At 35.8% G+C, this 24,468-nt stretch overlaps 3 protein-coding genes across 3 annotated transcripts; 1 reads left to right on the top strand and 2 right to left on the bottom strand.

The window, feature by feature from the left end:
* The first annotated feature begins 83 nt into the window (after positions 1 to 83).
* sparcl1 (SPARC-like 1) lies at positions 84 to 22,863 on the top strand. The gene is made up of 12 exons (XM_059554296.1): positions 84 to 436; positions 15,406 to 15,569; positions 16,418 to 16,473; positions 17,372 to 17,434; positions 17,911 to 18,852; positions 19,437 to 19,539; positions 19,807 to 19,928; positions 20,264 to 20,384; positions 20,685 to 20,821; positions 21,025 to 21,173; positions 21,827 to 21,975; positions 22,626 to 22,863. Exons 3-12 carry the CDS (start codon positions 16,420 to 16,422, stop codon positions 22,652 to 22,654), a joined length of 1,869 nt encoding a protein of 622 aa, XP_059410279.1. The 5' UTR covers positions 84 to 436; positions 15,406 to 15,569; positions 16,418 to 16,419; the 3' UTR covers positions 22,655 to 22,863.
* On the bottom strand, positions 4,373 to 9,240 carry LOC132143773 (TNFAIP3-interacting protein 2-like). The gene is made up of 6 exons (XM_059554292.1): positions 8,515 to 9,240; positions 7,759 to 8,052; positions 7,568 to 7,657; positions 7,102 to 7,380; positions 6,862 to 6,978; positions 4,373 to 5,815 (listed from the first exon to the last, which is right to left on the bottom strand). The coding sequence occupies exons 1-6, from the start codon at positions 8,833 to 8,835 to the stop codon at positions 5,573 to 5,575; spliced, it is 1,344 nt and encodes a 447-aa protein (XP_059410275.1). The 5' UTR covers positions 8,836 to 9,240; the 3' UTR covers positions 4,373 to 5,572.
* Positions 10,703 to 13,032, bottom strand: LOC132143110 (uncharacterized protein DDB_G0271670-like). The gene is made up of 9 exons (XM_059553256.1): positions 12,858 to 13,032; positions 12,693 to 12,747; positions 12,544 to 12,591; positions 12,386 to 12,448; positions 12,169 to 12,198; positions 12,024 to 12,059; positions 11,850 to 11,882; positions 11,672 to 11,737; positions 10,703 to 11,589 (listed from the first exon to the last, which is right to left on the bottom strand). The coding sequence occupies exons 2-9, from the start codon at positions 12,744 to 12,746 to the stop codon at positions 11,125 to 11,127; spliced, it is 795 nt and encodes a 264-aa protein (XP_059409239.1). The 5' UTR covers position 12,747; positions 12,858 to 13,032; the 3' UTR covers positions 10,703 to 11,124.
* Positions 22,864 to 24,468: the final 1,605 nt, after the last annotated feature.

Here is a 24,468-nt window from a genome sequence, read left to right on the forward strand (position 1 = left end):
CTTATAAAATTCCTAACCTTATCCAATCAAGGGGAAATACAACACTGACTGCAGATCAACATGAAAGGAGCACCCTAACACCCCTAATTTGCATGACTTGGCACCTTGCAAACGGGTCCGTCCCCGTCGTTCTGGTAAGAACGGATGCATGTGAAACACCACAACCCTTTTCACTCAGTGTTTAAAGTTTTACACTGACTGCATCTGATTACTTCAGCAATCATAACAGTGATAATAGTAATAATAGTTATGCAAACATTCTTGAAAATTTGCTCAAAATGTGAGGTGAAGTCAGGTTTATTTTGCTTGGTTTTCTTTCCTGTGACTTTATTACCAGGGTGTGGCAGGTTCAAGTCAGGGAAAGCATTCTTTCCAATCCAAACAGTGAGCATCATTGGAAGCAGTATGCAGTATTATTGTTGCTGCTGAGAGGTAAGTGCAAGTTGAAAGTAGAAACCTTAAAATAAAAGTATTTCAGATTTTATCATTTGACACTACTTATTTCAGGTAAGCGTGCCCTACTGAATGCATAATAAGATAAAGGTGATATTTCGGTTTATATTTTTAAATAATTTCAGCTTGTCAAGTTGATAAGAAAAAAAAACAGGCCAAAACTACTTGTGATTTTAGCATAAAAACCAAAATAGACTTAATGTTACTTTTGTTTCTGTGCATATTTCTCCGGTTCACATTATTTAGAAGGAAAAATTATATATATATATATATATATATATATATATATATATATATATAATTATTTTTTTTATTATTTTTTTTTTTTCAGAAATGCTGCCCTTCAGAGTTTTTTTTTTTTTTTTTGCTTTCCTATCAATAATTTTGAGGTCTGCTTGCCCTGTCTGACTCCTCATCTTATTTTGGGAATTTAGGCACAATATGGTTAATTTGAGCCAAACTTTGTCTGAATCATTTTGGCGACCCCTTTTTTTTTTTTTAGAAGACATAATCCTTAATAATAATAATATCAGTCATTTTTAAAATAATAAAAACACTGTTTTCTTTTTGCCATTATTAGAGATAGGTCAGAAGTTAGATCTGTCTTTGTGTGTAAGGTCATAGAATTTTGAGGTATGTACGTGATTTTGGCTTTCACTTCCAAATTGCAACAAAAAGTGAGATTACCTCATTCTTCAAAAAAGTTTTTGGAATCCTGTTTTAAAATAGGAGGGAGGGCATATTTTAATCTTTGAAACCACTTGACAGACTATTTCTAAACTTATGACTCCCACAGAAAGGGAACTTTTGTCACTATCCGTCATCATCAAACTTTGTTTTATGTAGGGCTTTTTTTTTTCTTCACTTCCTGCCGAAAAAAAAAAAAAAAAAACTACTTTGCTGTGGTGGAACGCCTACCTCCTTTTTAGCTTGTAACAAAGAAACTGTGTATAACAGGTTCGATGAACTGTTACTTGTCTTGTTCAGGAAAAGATGATCTCATTTCAATAATTGATAGAACATATTTAAGCATATTTTTACACTGCCGTGCAATTCTAAATGGCAAGCATAAAGTATCACAGTTTCCAGGAATATATCAAGCTACATGTATCAAGTCATGTTAAACAGTGATGATAAAAAATATTTCTTGAGCAGCAAATCAGCATGTTAGAATGATTTCTGAAGCATCATGTGACACTAATGATGCTGATAATCAAATTTTTACCATCACAGAAATAAATTACATTTTAAATTACCGGTATATGAATATAGAAAACGGTTGTTTTAAACTGCAATGATATTTTACACTATGGCTGTTTTTATTGTACTTTTGATCAAACAAATGTGAAATTTAAAAAATAAAAGCATTTTAAAACTAGTGGAAGAAAAAATATTTTAGTGCAGTAATTTTCTCAAAGTTTAATTTGGCTCCTAAATATCTCCCAATATTTATTTTTTAATCATCAAAACAAAAAATAAATCACTTAATTAGCTATATGTATTTATATAATTGAAAACTGACCACGTGTTTGCCTGGAAAATCGGAGAATGAACAATGGGAGATTTTGTGAATCTCCTGGTAGTGCTTTTGTAAGTCTGCCCAGTTTTAGTCACCCATGATGCAATGCTGGAGTTACCTCATTTATGTAAAATCTGTTTTACTAAGACATTTCTAGTTTGGGGCCAGATTCAATTTGTACTTTCAACATGAAGTTTAAAATAGTTGTTTTGACTGAATGAGAATGAAGATATATCAGTAAATAAAAATAAATCAATAAATAATAATAATCAAATTAAAAAAAATAAAGAATCTTGTCTCCCATACAAAAAAAAAAAAAAGTCTTTTGCATATGACATTTGGGTATTATCAGTAGAGTGCAAGATAAATTGACTTGGCATACACATCCACATTTGTAACTGTGGAATACGTGTGGAGCCTAGTCGTCTACAGTCAGTCTTCCAGAGCAGGATTTGGACAATAACAGGGTCGTAAAGAAAGTAAGAGCTGGGCTTATTAGAGAGAAATCAAAGATCGGAGATGAGATAGTGAAGTTTGTAATCACTGGTGAAGATCTTTTCATTGAGGATGGCCCAGAGCTGGGGAGAAACTCAAAAGAGGGAAAACCCCCATCGTTCCACATACTGGAATTGACAATGGTGTTCTGTCTAAGCGCTGATCGCTCTTATCAAAAAAAATAACACAACAGGCCATGATAACTCTTAACACAGTCGGTAACAACAACAATCTATGTTGAATAAGGTGCTGCTTTTCCAAATAAGCGCTGAAGTTAGCCAATGCTTGGGAATACCCTGCTTTAAAAGATTAAAGGCCATATTTATCTATTTTGGCATGGCATTTTATAAAAATTTTCCCTCTCTGAACAACGCGGAGGGTAAAGTTAAGGATAATAATGGGTAAACAAGATCCACCATGATAGGCTACTTCAGGTTTTTTTTTTTTTTTTTTTGTGGTGGTGGTGGTGGTTGAATTTTTAAATATCAGTTGTGGAGCTAATTATGTAAGTGACATTTGGTTTTTCTGCGAATAGTTATACTGTAAAAGTCATGTGATCGTGTGACCTAATTATTTCCACTTTCTGAAGGTGGATTTTGTGTGTGTGTGCTTTTCTGCAGTAGATGTGTGGGTCTCGCACTATTGTAGGTGTGCATGAAGTGTTTATGTGGGGAATCCCTTCCAACCAACCTTTCACTTCTCCAAGGAAAAGTTTTCGTAAAAGAACAAAACTACAGCGGGGCCCACACATCCATCACTTCAGCTTTTCGCATCTCCAGTTACGTTCTTCACAGCAAACACGATCTTCTCTATGACTTCAAAACAAATGACTCCTGCAGGTAGAAAAATGACACGCTACGGCCACGAGCATCTACCAAAGTGTGTGCTTGCGCTTGAGTGACGTCATTTCGAGAGTGGTGACTTGACTTAAGTAGAGGGCATGAAACTCCTGCTGGAGTTTTCCCTCCTACCCCCGTGGCAGCTAGATAGGGTCGTGCGTCTGAGCTCATCAAGGGTTTATTGACTCAGGGGACTGTGATCTTGTATGTAATCTGAATACGGGCCTGTACTTATGACCAGTTTCCCAGATACAGTACAACGCAAACATTTCTAGGGAGATATTTAGGAGCCAAATTATGCTTTGAGTTGACAGTTCAATTCTCAGAATCACTCTTCAGAAATCACTTTAGTGATCCTTGTTTTATAAATGTTGTTAGCAACCACCTTGTTCAAGAGTGGTAAAAAAAAAAATCATCACAAAGAGGTATTTTGTGTCATAGAATAAATGTAAAAAAAAAAAAAAAAAATATCCCTCTAAACCTCATATGAAACTCATATGAACCCACAAGGTTTTTCCAGACAAAATATTGTCACAGATGTTTTCATAATGGCTTGGATAATGTGTTATTGGCCTTTAATTAAAAACTATAGCAGCAGTTTAGCTTGGTACATAATGTGTAAACTATATAATGTTTAACATTAGGAATTTAGATTCTGTGATGGTGTACAAGTGCATGTAGTTTCAGTTACAGACACTAGCCTTGTTTGGTCACATAGCCTCCTCCCCTTTAAATAGCCAGTCCCGCTATATCCCTCTACCCGACAGTCGCCTGCTTCTCTTCCTTCTATTCACTTCCAAGCCTCAGGACAGCTGAGAATTTGCTGCTGTTATAGTCTGCCCATTCAGTTGTGCTTGGGAAGGGGCTTTCCACTACTTGTGCACACACTCACACACTTCCAAATCCCATTGGACTTGAGTTTAATGCTTTATGACACACTGTGCCTCATGATCTTGCCAGCATTATCACAACTCTTTCAGTGTCTGGTTTCCCATATCTTACTAAAAATTACCTTTGACTGTACAAGCACTCACAGACACAAACAAGATTACACAGTTTCAAGAAGGGTCCTTAAGCAAATACTTTATTATAAAAATAAATCCTCCTATAGTTATCACGTTTCTCTGTCTTAGTTTGGCATCTCTATGATATCTTCTTCTTGTCACTTGATATTTTTGGCTGTTAGTGCCTTAAAACCCCATTAAAGTGTTCAGATGTGCAGCAATAGGAGGCCATTTTGTCATCGGCAACATCTGAGACGTGCTAATTTCAGGTCTCAATTTACCAGGATGTAGGGAACTTCCTCTCTTACTTAAAACTAGAATGTTTTCAACTGCAGAGGGGGATCGAATGGCAAGTACCTCACAGTCAAAAGGTGCCTTAAAACTCTTGAGAATGTAATGACATTTAAAAATCGGAATCTAAAGTTTGATATATATACATATATATGAATCAGAAAGTCGATTATCAAAAGATTATTAATAGTGTGCGCTGTGCTGCTCTGTATATTCTGGTACAAATGAACATCTCTGATTGAAAATGTAAGCCCAAGGCTGATAATAACAATACACATACAATTAGACGAAAAATTAAATATAAAAATAGATCAATAATCTTTACAAATAGCACCATAACAAAAACAGCATGAATGATATTCGACAGTCTAATAAAGAAGCTTATGTATTAAATATAAAAGGTTATGTTCTTTTATCATCTGTATTTGGCAATAATTAAAATAGCAAAAAGTGCAAACCAGCTGATAAAGAGAATACACATTGGTGAGGTATATGATACCAATTTTACGATCCATCTGAATTATACATAGATCTGCAATACAGTATTAAGCAAAAAATTTGATTGAAGCTCTTAGACAAAATGTACCATGCTGAAAACCATAATACCAAACAAGTGGCAAAACCCAGTGACTTATAAACCACAAATGCTTGAGATTGAATAACCTTTCATAACCAAACCATCTGTGTTCAATGACAGCCATGTGAGTAAGCCTTTAAACTGGGAATGACCAACCCAAAGTCATATCTTGAGTCCTATGCCACAAGCGACCTTCTAAACATCAACCAAGCCCACAATCGTAAAGCCAAGCCTAAAACCCCCCCAGAAAAAAGCTCTTCCTTCGACTCCATCTTGTTTAAACGTGCCCCTGCCTTCATCAACACCCTGTCAAACATCCCATAGTCTGAAAGCTTGTAGTGATTCTGTCCTCAGTGCTTTCTGTGCCCTGTGAAAAGTCAGTGAGGTGAGAGACTCACAGCTTGGCACACTCGTCCCAGTGGTTTAGGTATTCGGTCGCGTGCTCGTCATCATACGTGGTGAGACAGCGAGGGCACTGCAGTTCAGCGGCTCCCTGCGGTGCCGTGTTACTGATAGTCCTTTTTGAGCTTGTTTCTGGGGGACTGTTTCTTCGTGGTTCGGCAGTGTCCTTCTGTCGGTGGGGAACTTTTTTTAGGCCCATGTGAAGTCGCCGTGAGGATGAGGCATCTTGGACGCTCTGAGTGATGAAGAAACAATGCGTGTTATTTAAAGTCAATTGGATTTTAAAGTCTCATGCTGGTCGGGTTGCACTGAAAACAAGTGGTGACTTGTTAAAAATCATAAATGCTCTGGTTTTAAGTCAAAAATCTAATTTGATATAGCTGAATCTACCTAAATATATTAAATTATACCACCAAAACTACTTTTATGGGTTAAATCATGTAGAAATGCGTGTTGTCTCTTCTTCCAGTTTGATTAAGAAAGGGAGGGAAAAATCCAGCATTTAATCAAAATCTATTTTGTAAGTATGTTATTGTGTCACAAATCATCCATGTATTTTTCTTTCTTTCTTTTTTTTTTTTTGACCCCATAATGTTGTAATCAAAATGTAGTCATGACAGATTTCTCTTTTGGTGATATTTTCCAGACTTCTCGAATAATTTAGTCCACTTAAACCCTGCCCATCCATGTTCAACTGCACGCTCAAATTCATTTTTCTCTCTCTTTCTCTCTCTCTCTCTCTCTCTCTCTATATATATATATATATATATATATATATATATATATATATATATATATATATATAAAAGGTTTTTTTTTTTTGTTAATCCACTGCTCTCAGATGTACATCAAGAAACTGAAGAAAAGATCTGTTGCTAATTCAGTTTCATTGTGACTTAAAACAATCCATAATATTTTATATATATATATATATATATATATATATATATATATATATATATATATAAAACCATGTAATATTATTTAATACTAATAATATATTTTTTTTATACTTTTTTCGTGTATCATGTTGGTTAATTTGTATTAAATGACAATAATAAAATAATTTGTAATTATTAAAAAATGGATATAATATAGTATATACCTTTTTTTTTTCTTTTTTTTTGTAAATATCATTACGTTTTTGGGGAGTTCCAACACATGGCATTTTACAACCTAAACTAACCTTGCCTTGCCAAAAAAAAGCAAATGATCTTTTCAAGACTTTCATTCTTTAAGGCTTTTATTTATTTATTTATTTATTATTTTTTTGAGACTTGCCTGTGTGCGTATTTGCAGTTGAAGTCGCCCAACTTCATCTTGAAGGTCCAGGATTTTACCCTGAGCCCTTTCTCTGTCTGCCCTCTCCGATTTGAAGTCCTCAATATAGGCCAAAACCTACAGGAGAACAAAGTCTTTTGGTTTATGGGCAGCACGCCAAACAAAACTACTTCTCACCTTTGTTGTAACAAAAATACCATGACTTCCTGTTTAAGAGGAATTCAAAATAATAATAAAGACCTGCTGCTCAAGCATCTGAATGCGCTCCTGGTCTCTTCTTTTACTGTCATCCCTCTCTCTGCCGAGTCTCTCGCACTCCATCATCTTATCCTGCAGGAGGCCGTTGAGCCGCGCAATCTCCTGCTGGAACAAAGCCACACTGCCCGCAGCCGGAGTTTGGGTCAGGGTCGGACCTGCGGATGCCAGACCGTTTGACTCTTTCAACTTCTGACACAAACCCCTCACGTACTCCTCTCTACTGGAGTCATACTTCTGCCACTTTGAGTTTAAACTTTCCACCTGAGATGGAACAGAGGCATGTATTTATGATGTGAACAGACAAAAATGACACGACATTTTCCAAGAATATTTTACATTGTTATGTCTTTCCATAAAAGGTATTGAGTGACATTTTCTGCAAATGAAACTGGTAAAACAAATGTCAGTGGGTGATGATCAAATAAAATTTCCATCATGTGAGCCTTACATATGCAACTCTCTTTTTAAGCTGGTCGTTCTCCTCTTCTAACTTGCTGATGATGACATTCAGATGGGGAACTTCAGGGGATTCTTTCGGCTGATGAAGATACAAAAAGCAAAGTCAAATATAGTTATTAAATAAAGTGTTTTAAAGGTGGTCCAGATGTTGTAGAATGCTGATAGTTTCCCCAAACACACCTCATTTGCTCGAGTTTTCTGATCCGTCATGGTTGTCTTGCTTTTCTCTTTCTCCAGCCGTCCCAAAAGCTCCTGGCACACATGCACGGTGGCCCCCAGCTGTGTCCTCAACTGCTCGGCTTCTTCAGCTAGAGAGTTGCAAAGGACGGCCCTGGTGGCCTGTGTCCGATCGCTTTCGGCCAAGTTGGAGCGCAGTCGCTGGATCTCCCTTTCTTTCTCCTGGTCAGGCCTTTCCCTGATGATCTCCAGCTCTTGATCCTTCTCCTTCAACGTTTCTTGCAACCTCTGGATCTCCTGGAACATGCAAACAGTCAGAAGACTTTTTCAAGCCCATTTCCTGACAGGTGAACGGAATAAGAAATTCACTTGTCTCACCATATCTAATGCATAGACTGTGAAGTATTCATGTGTTGCTGAACAAATGTATACTCATAAACTGAAAAATATCACTTAAATTACTTCACTTAAATCAGGCTGGTCCATTTTAAAAGGGTTTCGGGTACTTTTTTAAAATTGTAAGACTGGCAGACCATCAGTTAGGACCACCAAATCATTGTAGGCTGGATAAAGCTCTTTTATTATTATTATTATTATTCTTATCTTACTGTGTTTTCTTGATTAAAAAATTCTAGGATTTTACAATGTTTACAGTGCTTTAGATGGCGAGATGTACAGGGAAAAATAATTAACTTGACATATTGTAGATGATTGCATAGGAGAAGCAGGAAGACAAATGAAAAATGTGTTTTATCTTACTGTTTTACTGGTTTCCAATCTCTGGGCGGCGTCTGCCTCTGACTCCTTGAGGTTTTGCTTTAATTTGCAAATTTCCTTACACAAACTCTCGATGAGAGATTTCGACGGCCCTACAATATAGGGCTCCTCTCCCTCTATGACCACTGTTTTATCATACTTCCCCAGTCTTGCCTTCAAATCGGCAATAATTCCGTCTTTGGAGGTGACCAATTGATTTAAACGAGCCATTTCTTGTTGTGTTTCGTGGTAAAATGTGTTGAGTGTAGAGCAGCTGCGCAACTTCGCCCTCAGCGCGTCGTTCTCTCTCTTTATCTCATCCATTCTGAACAATCCGCTCGCGCGTTAAAACCAATACATAAAGTTCGATTTTCCCATATATTGCACAGGTTTGAGTGTCATAGGCTTACTACATGCGTCTGCTGTTGACCAAAGGCAGAAAGCTTCAGCCTATGAGAGCCTCACTCAATTTCGAAATTATCTTATGAAGAGGGGATTTCCTTGCGGGGACTTCCCCATCTCAAATTGGGTATATTTTTTTCTCGTACTTCACATTAAACGTCAAAAAATAGTTCGGTTACAGCCCCTTTTTTGTCATCAAAAGAGTTAATGGTCGAGACGTGTGTGGTTTAATTTAGATTTTACACATTTTAGAGACAGTTGCCGCGCTCCTCGGTGTGTTATCAGGTTTTGGAAGATCACAGTTCAGCTTGACGCCGCCTGCTGCGTGTGCACGAACATTGCGCGCGACCTGTACTTAGCAGCCTACGCGACGCGGTTAAGAGTACACTGTTTCTTTCATTATAACGTTCTAGTTTGTGGCGTCGCTCACGGACAGAGTAAAACGCAGTGTAATTGGACTTCAACACATAAAGTCCCTTATGAAGAGTGTGTTGAATTTGGCTCTCTGGTAAAGGTGGCTTTCAGAAAGACAGATTTTTTTATGAAGTTACGAAGCTAAGGTATGAATCTGATGAAAGTAGGGCAAGTAAAACATTTTTTGACGTTTTTTTAAAGGGATAGTCCACCAACATATGAAGAATGTTTTTTTTTCACCCTCACTTCTTTCCAAACTTTGCCTTCTTCCTTCTGCAGAACACAAAAGATATTTGGAAGAATGTGCTGGTTACCAAAAAGTTTCAGTTCCCTTTGACTTCCATTGAATGTTTTGTCCTACAATGAAAGTAAATTGAACTGAAACAGCTTGGTTACCAACATTCTTAAAAATGTCAAGTTTGGAAGCGGTGTAAATGATGAATCTTTTCGGTCCTTTTATTTAGCCTACATTTATGAACATTTCTTGGCCTACGATGTAAACAAACACACACTCGGAGAGAGAGAGAGAGAGATTATACTATTTTAGCCTAAGTGTTGCTTGCTCACCCCAAAACAATTTGACAATGATGTGGTGTGAAATGAGTGCTGCATTCATATTGAGATTATACAAAATTGTTTAATTTGATGGTACCGTATAATACATTGGCAGCTGAGCAGCTAACCATAAACTCTGAGAAAAATGGCATCTGCCAATTTTATTTTGTCTTTTTAAACTGGGAAATCTGGCAAATTCTTACACATAATATATTGCAGTCTCTAAAATACCCATTATTTAAAGTTTTTACCCCTTCATGTCCAAATGGATGATACCTGCCATTATCTTGGATCACACTTCAGTTGTCTAGACAATGAAAACCAGTGGTGCTTAGTCTGTTATCTGAAGACTGAACCATAAAACAGTCATTTTAATTATACAGCAATTAACAAACTTACAATGTCTAAACCCCCGTTCTTAGAGTAAGGAATCTTTATCCCTCTGCCAAAAGCAGCACAGATGAAACGGTAGAAAGTCCCGCTCAGCATGTAATGTTTGTTTGAGTTCATGATGCTCTGCCTAAGGGAAACCCCACAAGTTTGCCACCATCTTGTGGTATTAAAACAGCAATGGCATGCATTTGACAGATAGATATATTACTTGTGAATAAGTCAATCACACACACATAATAGTTGCAATATTCCAAAGTGCTCTATCATAGCTTGATGTTACACAACTCTTTTTATTGTTGAGGCATGCTTGTGCAAAGGTATGAAGTAAGTCTGTAAAATTACAGGCAATGAAGTTGGTAATTACTCTTGGATTGCATTAGGGCAACCCTTTCATTTTAGTAATGTATGGTGTTTGCATATGCAACTTTTTAGCTTTAAGAATTCCTGGGAAATACAGGACTCATGCAATGCTTGACTTTTTCTTTACTTTATTTATTTGAAAAGGGTTAATACCAACAGTATAAATTAACAGCTACAAAATCTATATAAAAAATACTGACACAACTTCAGCTCCAGAGATATCCATTGATAAAAAGCAAATATAAAAAAAAGAAAGTATAAAATAAAAATATCAATCTATGCCTACAATGTGTAATCTTAAATTAAAAACAGACTGTATAATACAGTATTATTAACATTTGTTTAATGCTTTATATTAATATTATATAAATTTCCTTACATAACCTTTAAATATTTTCCTTAATAGAACATTCCCATTTTAATATATTCCTGGGATTTCCACTTGTAGATATCAGAGCATTGAGTCATAAATTATGTCTTAAACTGCTGCTAGGGCTCAGTGACATCAGGCATTAGGATGCCATTGAAAGGGTCGGTTGCACCATCATCACCGATATCCAGAAAGTCTTCCTCGCTGTCACATTCTTGGCTGTTAGCCCCTGGCTGGCACTCAGTTGAGCGACTTTCGCTGTCGACTGCACTGTTTTTGGACTCGTTGCTTTCACTGCTACTGCTACTGCTGCTGCTGCTGCTGCTGCTGCTGCTGCTGTTGCTGGTACTATACTCGGTACCATCAACATTATAACGGTTTTCAGTGCTTTCACTTGTGTCTGCACTTTTATCCTCTTCCTTTTTGTTTAGAGCAACCATTTCCTGGCTTTCACTTGATTCACTGCTTTCACTTGTTTTTGGTGCATCACTGGTGGATTTGATGTCATTCTCTTCTGACTGGCTGGTCTCTTGCACAAATGCATTGTTGTTCTTATGGACCCATTTGAGGGTGTAGATCCAGCCCTGTATGAATGCATTATGATGGTCATTATTCCTGTGTAACCACACGTTTGTTGTACGATGCGTGAAATTGGACGTTCCTTACCCTACGAGCATTCTCTTTACTGCTTTGAGTGTTATCTGATGTGAGTGCGGTCTCACTTTTTCCAATCTAGATAAGCACAGATGACAGAACGTGGGAGAGTAAACAGGATATCAATTTCTCTGCAGTCAATACGCTTTAGAGCATGAGTTTCAGGTTGTATTAAGGCAAAGTAACTTACCAGACTTTCCACAGAATGGCTTTCACTCGAGATCTTGAAACAAAAAAACAAAAACAAAAAATGTATATATATATATATATATATGTGTGTAAACAAACATGGTAAGACATTTGCAATCATATTGATCTGTTTAGTGATTTGTCTACATTTGTAAAAAGTAAATAGTAGTTATACCGGTTCATTAGAGTCTGATTCAGTTGATTCTGAGCTCTGTCAAGAAAAACAGAGGAAGTGAAGTGAGCCTATTTTCTTAACATCATCAAAATATATTGAAATATTTTCTCATTAGATTTATTGACATAATAGTTGTCACACTTACATTGCTGTCGGAGACCGTTTCCATAGACTTCTGCAAATAAATATATAATGCATGTATGTTTTATTTGTAAATTATAAAAAAAGACTTAAAAAACTTAATACTGCACTATATATTAATTATATATATATATAATTTTTTTTTTTTTCCTGGTAGAAATTTGACATGGATTATATATATATATATATATATATGATGTGGAATTTGGCTGAAAGCACACCTCATCTGAAGTTTCTGAGGTATTACTCTGGTCGGAAGATTCAGATATTGAAGAGCTTTCCGACTGTGGAATATAAAAGATTATAAGGACAACATTACCTAAAACATTTTTGAAAAATTACCACAAAGTTTCTTTAAAATATACTGAGCGTCACTTACAGAGTTGGATGCATGCTGAATCATCTCCATAGCCATTTTATGCAAGATCTGTGTGATAATGCAAGAAAAAAAAAAAAAAAAACTCGTCACTCTTTGAAATGTATGGCAAGACAGAAGGACATGAAAAGTTTATTCACAGTAGTACTCACTGGATTAGCATAGGCTGCTCCAAGCAGACAGAGAATCAGTATGGCAGGTTTCATTCTGGAATATAAAATCTGAAGAATAAAAATCCATACATAATTTATTGTTTTAACATTTCTTTAAACATTTCTGCTTAAAAATAATGCATTGGGTAGGTATGAAAATCTTACCTTTCTCTTCTAGTAGTCCGAATGCAAAGTCCAAGAAAGCAGAAGAGTAAATGAACGAGAGTACTTTACAGAGAGTGTTTATAGCTAAAGCTAAACACTGAATTTAATGGTATGTCTAGAGAAAGTGCTATTTAACAGGCTGACTCTCCATTAAGGTAACAGCATCACTTCCTGCTCGCCAACACTCAGATTACTGTGGGGGCACATTAACTGGAGCTGGAATATACAAGAAAATGAGAGTGCCACAGTAAGAATGTTTACATAATGCAATGACACACACTACAAAACTTCCTCTCCTGTACGTGTCTATTTTAAGATGCTAAACTATAGGGTGTGTGGCCTCTAAATACTGACTAAGAGTACTGTCTAATCCCACACTGGGACAGGAAGTCCATAATGAGAGCATTCCAAAACGGGCCTTTTTTATTATGTTCCATAGACAATCACTGTATATACCTTACTTAAATTCTATATGTTTATTATGGATACAAAATGCTGAAAATGACAAATGGCTTATTTCTTTTATGATAGCTTGCTTATAAACTATAAATATTCCTATATAAACGTTTCCCTACAGTTTTTATTTTATTATTTTTTTAACAACTTCCTGGAGCTCCATATATGGAGTGCTACTGTTTTTTTCCTTGTGTGTGTGTGTGTGTGTGTTGGTAAAGAGTGGAATATTTCCATTTTACAATCATTCCTCACAATCATACTCCTAATCATTGCAGTGTACCCGAAAACCCAGATGTAGCAGCGCACCAAGATATTTACTGATAAAAGCTTTGAGGAAATGTAAAACAATGCATAGTGGTTCACTAGTGAATATTCATCTCTTGCAATTTGAGTGGAATTTGCTTGCTGTTATAATTAGATTTCCTGATAAAAGGTAGATATAGAAAAGGTGGCTGTGAGACAGATGAGACAGATATTCAAGAGCTTGAAATAAAGAAATGTATTATTATTATCATTGATATAGTAGTAGTAGTAATTCTTATTCTATATATTATTATATTATTGTATTATATTCTAATATTTAAGAGCACCAAATAAAGAAACAGACAAATATTTTACTAGTAGTTACAGTAGTTATTATTATTATTCAAATATTCTAGAGCTCTAATATTCAAGCGCTCAAAATAAAGAAAAAGAAATAATAATAATTAATAGTAGTAGTGTAGCAGTAGTAGTAGTAGTTAATGTTGATATTGTTAATGTAAAAAAATTAAGAAAATTCCAAGGTGTTTTCTAAGGTCCAGTGTTGTTTTCCTATCTTTTATATGTTTTAAGATGTTTATTTGTTGCAAATTCTAAAGATATACACTACTGTTCAAAAGTTTGGGATCAGTAAAATTTGTGAAGGCTGTATCTATTTGATAAAAAAAAACAGAAACAAATAAAAATAAATCTTATTTTTTGATTTAAAATAACATTTTCTATTTTAATATACTTTAAATTGTCATTTATTCCTGTGATCAAAGCTGAATGTTCAGCATCATTACTCAAGTCTTCAGAGTCACATGATCCTTCAGAAATCATTCTGTTATGCTATTTATTATCAGTGTTGGAAACAGTTGCTTCATGATTTTTGGAACCTGTGATACTTTTTTCAGGATACTTTTATAAATACACACACACACAAATATATATAAACAGCATTTGTTCAAAATGGAAATCTTGATATACAATATACACTACCGTTCAAAAGTCAGTACATTGTTTTTTTATTTTCTTTTGTTATGAATACTTTTATTCAGCAAAGATGTGTTAAATCGATAAAATGTGCTAGTAAAGACTAATTGTTAGAACATATTGTAATTTAGTTAAAGGATTTTTTTTTTTTACTTTTTAAAGAATCCAGAAAAAAATGTTTCCAAAAAAAAAAAAAAACTCATAATAAATCAGCATATTAGAATGGTTTCTGAAGGATCATGTGACTCTGAAGACTGGAGAAATGATGCTGAAAATTCAGCTTTGATCACAGAAATAAATTACAATTTTAAGTATTAAAACAGAAAATCAATAATAGAAATGTAAATAATATATCACAATATTACATTTTTTCCCCTGTATTTTTGATCAAATAAATAAAGCCTTGATGAGCACAAGAACCAAAACAAATTGATATTCTGATACTAAAATAGGTGCACAATTAATAAAGTACTCTGGTGGCAGCCAGTTTGGCAAAGATTAAAGGTCTGCAAAAACACTAGGCGCCATCTACAGGTGGCATTTAATATCCGTTTTAGCTTTGAATGTCAAAATTCCCTGACACAGGACAACTCATATAGTGTCAAAATATGAAAATCTGCCAATCACCAGGAGGTCTCTTTGTTTTCCACATACTGTAAATGCATTAAAGTTTATTTATTTATTTATTTTAAAACATAACTAGTTTGTTAAATATTTTGAATCTAAAAATGCTAATACAGTGGAAACATTAGATACATTAGTAATGTTTGAGTAAGGTTAAATTGTAACGGTGTGCTTTGGAGTGACTCTCTATTGCTCTGTTCTTCTCCCCATGCACCCCCCACCGAATCTTCAGTTAGTTGTGTCTCTTTGTGAATGTCCGGGTGCAGATGAAGGGCATCTGATGTACAGTGCTGAAGGGGAGGCAGAAAGGAGTGAGAGGTACTTTGACTGACTGCCTCTCGCTGACTCTCTGTGACTCGAAATTCCTCCCCTTTTATCAGCGACATCACAAACCAGGTAAGTCCCAAAAATCAATTTATAGAGAATTAATTAAATGATAACTTCTGGATTAATAATTAAGATAAAATGAAAGAAAAGATAATGCAAAAAAAAAAAAAAAAAATGATGCATATCATGTTGGCGTATTAATAGCAATGTATATTTTCATTTATTTGCAGTTTTTAATTGCTGGAGATTCTTCTAGCACAAGTTTAATTTGTTTATTCTATGTTTGTTTTCTGAAAGTACAAAGTTTTTATTGAAATGAAATTGTGAACTGTGAAATTTAAGTCATTGTTATAAATTTACTGCATTTTTATTGCAGTATTAATTAAGTATTAAAATAATTTAATAATGAATGGTTATATATCATCTTTTGGCATGCAGTATCTTCATGCCATTGCACCCCAGTCATTGTCCACATTAACATGGCCAATAATAGGCACATTGTCTCTGTGCAGGAAGCAAAAAGCTTGTGTACTTAGTCAACTCTTTTTCCAGTCTAGTAGCTTCTGATGTTTGCTTTGCCCCTCCGGACTTTGAATGTGACTTTTGAGCGGGGCTCATCTCCTGGGCCCTGTTACCACGACAACTGAGGCGGCTGATTTATGCTGGGGTGTCATGGCAGGAGTATGGCCAGCATACAGATGGAGAACTCTGAACCCTGTGTGAGAACGGCCCAGAGGGCAGAACAGCAGAATTCTTAGATAGAAAGAATAGAGAATGGGGACATCATGTCACTTTTTTTTTTTTTTTTCAGAAAAACTTTTTTCCAGTTTTTCAGGAAGTTTTAAAATAGGACACAATACTCTTCTGTATTCTGTTCTGTAATTCTCTTCTCTTATTGATTCTGTTTTTTAATCTAGAGATGAAGAAAGACCTGTTTCTCTTCTGCCTTTTGGTCTCAGCACTGGCTACCTATGTAAGTCAAATCTCCAAATATTCAGCAATATTTCTATAAGCCAACAATCATCCTCAAAGGTCAAAGAACCAAATGGAATCAGACCCAACCCAAAAGAAGTTTCCAAGAACATATTTGATAGAACAACATTTAAAACGCAAGCAATGAGGAATATGCGTGTTGGGAATTTGAGACGAGGAGCTTTTAGAGAGTCAATCAAATGTTATCAAGTGTGCAGATAAATCAGCAGGAGCCTTGTAAGCTGTAATGAAATCTGTTGTAATATATGATCCGGGCCAACAGAGAGGGTTTGACACAGCTAATCACAAACATGGCTATATATTATCCCATTGCCTTACTCTTGGGATCGGAATGGGAGTAGACTAACTCTTAAATGGAGTTCTGCTGGGCGGTAAATCAATCCCACAGTCCACAGTGGTTGATGAAAGGATAATTGTGTAGATTTAAAATGACAAAATGCCTCGCTTAAATCATAAGACCGAGGCATGTTTTTCAGTTCTCAACACCGGTTACTTATCAGGACATAGAAGGACAATACTTCACTGGCAAAATATTTGCATTTCTCCAGGAAATGACAACAGAGTGGTTAGCCATAGATAATCTCAAATAATTGAGTTGGAAGGATTACATAAACAGCGATGCAATTTCATGTTGGTATGAATTTATATGAGTTGTGCAGCTGAAACAAGATTGTTTCTGGGTAAATACAGTTTGTTCTGTAATTAAAGCAGTGAACATCGTGTGGAATAACGTGTGCATGTGTGCCATATCTACACAAAGTCGATGCTGAAAAAAAATGTCAGCGTTGTAGTAGACTGTCCTTATTGCTACCTGGTGAGATATCTTTCTATCATCTGACTGTCTGTCATCAACCTATCTATATATCATCTTTTTTTAGGTACAAAGTAAACCTCATGGAAAAAATCAGCATGTCAAACACAACCCAACTCCAAAAGAGCAGGTAATCCTTAAAAAGATTACATTTACTCATAGACCTAAATAAAATTACGTATACTTCTGCATTAAATTGTGTTTCCTATGGTTTTCAAGTCATTTTTTTCAGCCATGTGCCAGTATTTTAATATATGTATAAATTATATACAATTATACATTTTACATGAAAAAAAAATTATTATGTTATATAGAAAATATTAAAAAGATTGTTCAGAAACTTTGATTCATTCAGAAACAAACAACTGACATCTATATGGGAGAGTCATTGAATTATTCACTAGATTGATTTGTTAAAGAACTGTAATTCAATCAAAATATTTCTTTTTTTGTTGTTTTATAAATTAATACAGGATATATCATTTACTTTAATTGTCAGTCAGTTATATGTTGCTTAAATGTAGGCTTTTAAAAAACAAAACAAAAAAACTTAAAATAATAAAATAATAATAATAGTTATTATTTTCCTTTTTTCCTTTTTTTAAGCAAAAGTCAGTGAAGCTTCATGACAGAAACGATGCAGTTTTGCCCACATTTCTGCCTTTTGAGTCCAGCACACAGGACCCAGAGGATGAGGACAAGAGTGAGGAGAATGAGAGCCTTGTGGAGATGAAGCAAGCAGGGGCAGAAAAGCTTGAAGTTTCAGAGGAAGGTGAGAAGAATACACCTTTGCTCCTGAGTGAGGAGGCACTGTCTCAGCTCCTACAGGTCCCTGAGGAGGAGGATGAAGATGATGATCGTTCCAAAAAAGACAAAGAACTGAAGGAGATGGCGGAGGAGGGAAAGAAAGATGGACAATCTACGATGAATGAAGATGGAACTGAAAAAAGAGAAGGTGAGGACAAGGTAGAGGATGCAAATGAGACCGACAGCAGTACTGAGTCAGAGATACCAGCTGATTTGGACTATGCAGCTGACCGTGATGCTTCAGAGCCATTACCCACCAAGCTGGAGGAGGTCAAAGCTTCAACCATCAACGCTAAGGAAAAAGAGACAAAGGAAACAGCTGAAGATGTGATTCCCACAGTCACAGTTGACTATGATTCTCAGCAGTCCAACACTGACTCTGAGGACATTGCAGAAGAACAGGACGTGCCAGCAGAACAAACCCAAGATGAGCCTTTACAAGACTCTGAGAATGACAATGAACAAGAGAAGAGTGATCAACAGGATGAGAAGAACAGCACTGAATCTGAGGATGCTAGTCTGTCTAGTGGCAAGAAGACAAAGCAGAAGAATAAAGGCAACAGCCATGGGAAGAGCAAACCCAAGAAGCAGCGAAGCAACCAGCAGCTGGAGAAGATGCAGAGTGACCAAGCCAGTGCAGTGGAAGCACCTGAAAAACATAATCATAGGAAAGACCCAGAACAACTGGAGGAGCCCACTGAAAATACAGAGCCTAAAACCAGAAAGAAGAATGGGAAATGGGTACAAAATGCATCACACATATATTGTTATCTTAAAGTAGATGAGATTTTTTTTAGATGAACACACAACCAGACTCTAAGCTTTTCCCAATACATGCTAGTACAGTATATAGCCTACGCATGTGCTTTTAGTAGATTAATATTTTAAATTAATTTTAAATGGATTATTAGTACTTAGTTAAAGTAAAGTAAAAGTTCACTAAACACCACAAACAGTTTAACTGCTTGCTTATAATACCATATGTAGGCTTTTTATACACAGTGCAAACTATATTATTGCTCTTTTTTATGCTAATTGCGGCTAAAACACAAAAGTCAGCAAAACTGAAGTTAAATGATTATGAAACGAAACGCGAAACCTAACCGTTAGTGTGAACAAAAGCAATTAAATGAGAAGAATCTCATTTAAGTTTATTCTTAGTAGTTAATAGATTGGAAGTCAATACGTAAGAAAAAGCTTGGATCATGGATCATTTAAGCAGGTGCGCTAGTTTAAAGTATTTGAATTAGGCCCCATATTTTTGTGTATACCCTGCAAAGTTTTTTTTTCAAATGTTTAAATGTGTTGGTTGTGCCTCTTTGCAGTCTCGCTTGGTGGGGATGAATCCTGTACAGATCAGGGCCGCTATGGAGCTTTACCCTGACGTTCGACCCACCCATCGGCCCAGCAGACAAGGGTTGCCAGATGGTGATTGTTGTTTCAACATTGTCTACATAGCCCCGAATTCTTATTAGGAATCTGCTGAGCAGAGTTTTTCTTTAACATAGACTGTTAAACCGCCCTAGCTTAAGAAGTCAATGAGAGCCTTAGCCCCTGCTTTACACTCTATCCAAACCAATAGAGGCAAAGGAATGCTGGCATTTTTTTGTTATATATAAGTTGTTATATATAACCTTTATTAGATGTCTCTGTGAGAGCCTTTTAATTTACACATTCTGTCTTTGTTTTATCCAGACCCCTGCGAGAACTTTCGATGTAAAAGAGGAAAGACATGCAAAATCAATGATGAGAACAAACCAGTCTGTGTGTGTCAGGAGCCATCAGAATGTCCTCCCAGTGAAAATGATTTTGAGCATGTAAGTATAAGTAATAAGTTTAAATTGCATTCAGCTGATTATAGTAAAACTGCTTTAACTTTCAAAAGTACACTCTCAGAAAAAAATGGTTACAAAAGCTAGAAAGTACATACCCATTTACCCCTAAATTGTACATATTAGTACCTCAAAGTTGCATATTGGTACCTTTTGAAAGGGACTGCCCCGGTGACAGTTTTGTACCTTTTGAGAGTGAATAGTTACAAATTCTGTTACAGATTAAACATATAATTAACAGATACTGATTGAAAAAAACTAAGTATAATAATACCATTTGCTAGTAATATGCTATTGTCATTGGGACATTTTCATTGTAGGTATGCGGAACTGACAATAAGACGTATGACACATCCTGTCAGCTTTTTGCCACCAAGTGTGTCCTTGAGGGGACCAAAATAGGCCACAGACTTCACCTGGATTACACTGGATCCTGCAAATGTAAGAAACACTGATATGCTTATTTTAATTGTTAGCACCTGAGAGGCAAAATTTTGTGAAAATTTAGGTGTAAATATAGATGCAAAGATTTACTTTTATGTAGAGTATCTGGAGATTTCTTAACAATGTCTCAGAAACCGCTCTCAGATTTACCAAGATGGATTCTGCAATAACAATTCAGACACTTCAAACTAAAATCAGTATTACCACTTCAGTTAAATTACATAATTTCTTACAATTCTTTCATTTTTGTCTGTTTTTATTTCTCCTAATGTTTATTTTGCATGTTTTGTCTGGTAGTCATTCCTCCATGTCCAGAGTCTGAGCTGGTGCAGTTCCCTCTGCGTATGCGAGATTGGCTGAAGAACGTGCTTTTGCAGTTATATGAGCATGAATCCATGTCTCCTGGCTTTCTCACAGCTAAACAAAGTATCAGGGTATGTCTATCAAAGATACGGGACAGATCGGGACAGTTAATCATATAGATATCACATGTCTCCCAAAGAGGCAATTAGAATGTTTAAAGCAATAAACGGGAGACGAATTCTATTCAGATCTCCAACTTTTGACAGTAAAATACACAATGCTGATGTACTACTTTAAAAAATAGCCCTTGAATGAATTGATGAATGCTCAACAGGTTCAGAAGATCTATGAGAGTGAGAGACGTCTTCATGCAGACGATCACCCCGTTGAGATTCTTCAGCAGGACTTTGAGAAGAACTACAACATGTACATCTATCCAGTGCACTGGCAGTTTGCACAGATGGACCAGCATCCTTCAGACAAGTGAGGGCTGTGTGTTTGAACAAACCTCTGCTTGCTATATTCTTTAGTTTACCAGAAAGTAGAAATCCCAAATATCTCTGTAAATGAAGTCAGATTTCCTTCTAATGTTTGTCTTCCAGCCAGAGTTTTGACCAAAAGACTGATAAAAATATCTCTGATCCCTGAATCCTGAAATGTGCTTAAAGCTGCCCAATTAGACGAGAACATGCGATTTTGGGAAATTCTCTTGAGCTTAGAGCTCTACAGTATGTGCATACTGTATGATTGGTCACGAAAGGGCAATTCGTGGGCAAGATGTCTGAGGCAGAAACTATTCTAACTCTGACTTACTCATACAGGAGGTTCAGTAATATTTTTAGCCGGCGTGAGGATGTGGTTGAGGGACATTTCCAGAAAAAGACACTTGGTGCCAATATCCTCCACAACGTCAGTGGTCAGACAGAGGCTTTAAAGCTGCAGTGTGGGGGAAATCCGCCTACGAACGATTTACTTATAAATATTCTAAATCTATAGTCTAGATTTATTTATAAAGAATCTAATGTTGGTCTTTCAAAAGAAGTGGATGTGAAATATGCTCATAAGATTTTCTTCCTTATGTTAATTCATTTTTAAACAAATTGTGTGTGTGTGTTTCCCACGTTGTGCTGTTGCAGGTTTCTTTCTCACTCTGAGCTGGCTCCACTGCGCGTTCCCCTAGTTCCAATGGAGCATTGTACCTCAGTCTTTTTCCAAAAGTGTGATGCTGACAAGGACAAATTGGTCTCATTCAAAGAGTGGTGCAGCTGCTTTGGCATTAAGGAAGGTAAGACTATTTTGAAGGCCTCATCTCAAACAGCTCAGAGTAGGGCTGTGCAAAAAATCGAATGCGATTTTCATGCACATCTCATCAGTAAAGACACTCCTATGGGAACACAACGTGGGAAACACACACACACAAAATTCCCCTTTTTAGGGGGCTAAATATCACGTTATTTGTATTGGGGTCGCTTCGACCCGCGGACATGGAAAAACAACCACAGACTTGGCAACACTGGTTGGCATTTACTAAACCGAGCCGTAATTCACTGACAATCTAAACAAAATCGATGTTAAAATCGCAGGCGATTCTTTGTCGATTTTGAAAATGATTTTGTGTTAGTTGTCGGTAGACTACGGCTCTGTGTAGTAACTGCCGCTCCACCTGAACCAGTGTTGCCAAGTCTGCGATTGTTTTTCATGTCCGTTTGTTGTGAAAACCTGGCAACCCTGATCTGAACGCACATGCTGGAGATGTAATTCTAATCACAGGAGCATCTTTACTGATGAGATGCGCATGAAAATCGCATTCGATTTTTTGCACAGCCCTAGCTCAGAGTGATTTTAATTTATTATTCATTCACTTTAAATGCATTATTTATGCACGTTTTAAATAAATCAAACACTTTTTTTTTTTTCATGTTTTCATTCCTACAGAGGATATGGATGCCAATCTGCTGTTCTGAGCAAGAGCAAATGCCTAAACGAGCATCTCTGAGCTAATAGAAGCAAAGGTTGTCTTTTTTTAATTAAATATGACAGATATAACATTAGAGGTCTGTTCAGTAAAATGCTACTGTTTTGTATGTGTAGATCTTGATGGACCAGTATGTCTAAAAACCTTTTTTGATGTGTAGCATATATGTGTAGCATATTGGATAAAAAAAAAATCAAATGAACTATAGTTACCAATTTAGTTGAAAAATTAACAAAAAAAATGTAGTTTCAGTTGCATTGTATGCATTCCAGGAGAAAGGTTTACATAGTGGATGTAAACTAAATAAAATACATTTTATAAAGATGTTGAAAATGTTTTCAGATTATGAAAAAAGTCATTCTTATGTGCTTGTTGTCATATAATTAGCCTACATATTTATTACAAATTATAATAATGACTCAAATGAATGAAACAGGAATTTATTCTTATTATTATTATTAAATCCACCAAGTATTTTATATGACCATGTTAAAGATAGCTACCTTAAAAAAAATCATAATGTTATTTAAGACTGAAAATGTCTAACACCTCTATTAAAGTTCCAGTTCGATTTGCATCACATCAATCAATCAATCAACATTTATTTATATAGCACATTTAAAACAACACCAGTTGACCAAAGTGCTTTACATGTCTAAAAAAATACTCAAACAAACACAATAACATTCACTTATCAATGTCCCAAAAGTTAGGGGCAACTGTTTGCCACAAAGAAGTGTTTTCAATATTGATTTAAAACAGTCTAACACGAGTCACATGATCTAATGTGCAGAGGGAATCTATTCCAAAGACATGTTTTATGTCCTATGTCATAAGCTTTGCAAGCTGTTACACACACTGACAACAGTTACTGGGTTTGAAAAAGAACTGTGTGGGGCATGACACTGTAATTAAAACAAAGAAAAAATGTGTCTAAAAAAAAAAAAAAAAAAAAACCCTTAGGAAGTCATTAAATTACTGCTGTCAGAACTGTGTTCCTTAAGTGTGCAGTGTAATTCAATGACCAAGTGACTTCTGTGAGTAGTTGGTGCATTGCACACAGTCATCTTCTCTGATTAGACTGACTGCCTCACATGCACTGAACAGTTTATCATTTGAGGACAATGACCTCAAATAACCTTATATCATCAGTTACATGTGCCAAAAGTACTACATTTGGAAATTTGTATCTAAAGCTGAATAAGACTCTTGCTACCCCACATACGACAAGTGGTTCAGGAATATATGGATGGACAAATGCTCTGTGATTTTCTTATTTTCTTATCTTTAGGGTGAATACATGATCAAAAATATATGCAAGAACGTGTTGATTTAAAAAAAAAAAAAAAAACCAGTGAACAATTTGCTTTTCTCCTTACCATATTCTGTGTATTGAATCTGTGTCAGTATTTCCCAAAAACAGCTTTTCACTGGATGCCACACCAGACAGATTCAGAGAGTAATTTTAGTTTGATTACAGATTTAGCATGCACACTCTGGGTCTCTGTCAGGTTTGATAAGATAAGACCACCTGGTGCTAAGATTTCAGAAAAAGAGGAAACAAATAGATGAATAAATAAAGTGCAAGAAGGATTCTGGAGTCAAACAACAAACTTCACAAGCGATACTGTTGACTTGTATCTCTCCAGAACAAATAAGCCTAGACATTTCTGTTTGTGAGCATCCTGCAACCGTGCAGTCAAACGTTGTATTGTGCAGATCATAAATACTTTACACTGAGTAAAAAGCTTATAGGGAAGCTATGGAAAGGCATAGATCAAAGAGAACACTGTGTTTTACTAA

This window comes from Carassius carassius, chromosome 7 (genome assembly GCF_963082965.1).
Source record: "Carassius carassius chromosome 7, fCarCar2.1, whole genome shotgun sequence".
NCBI lineage: Eukaryota > Metazoa > Chordata > Actinopteri > Cypriniformes > Cyprinidae > Carassius > Carassius carassius.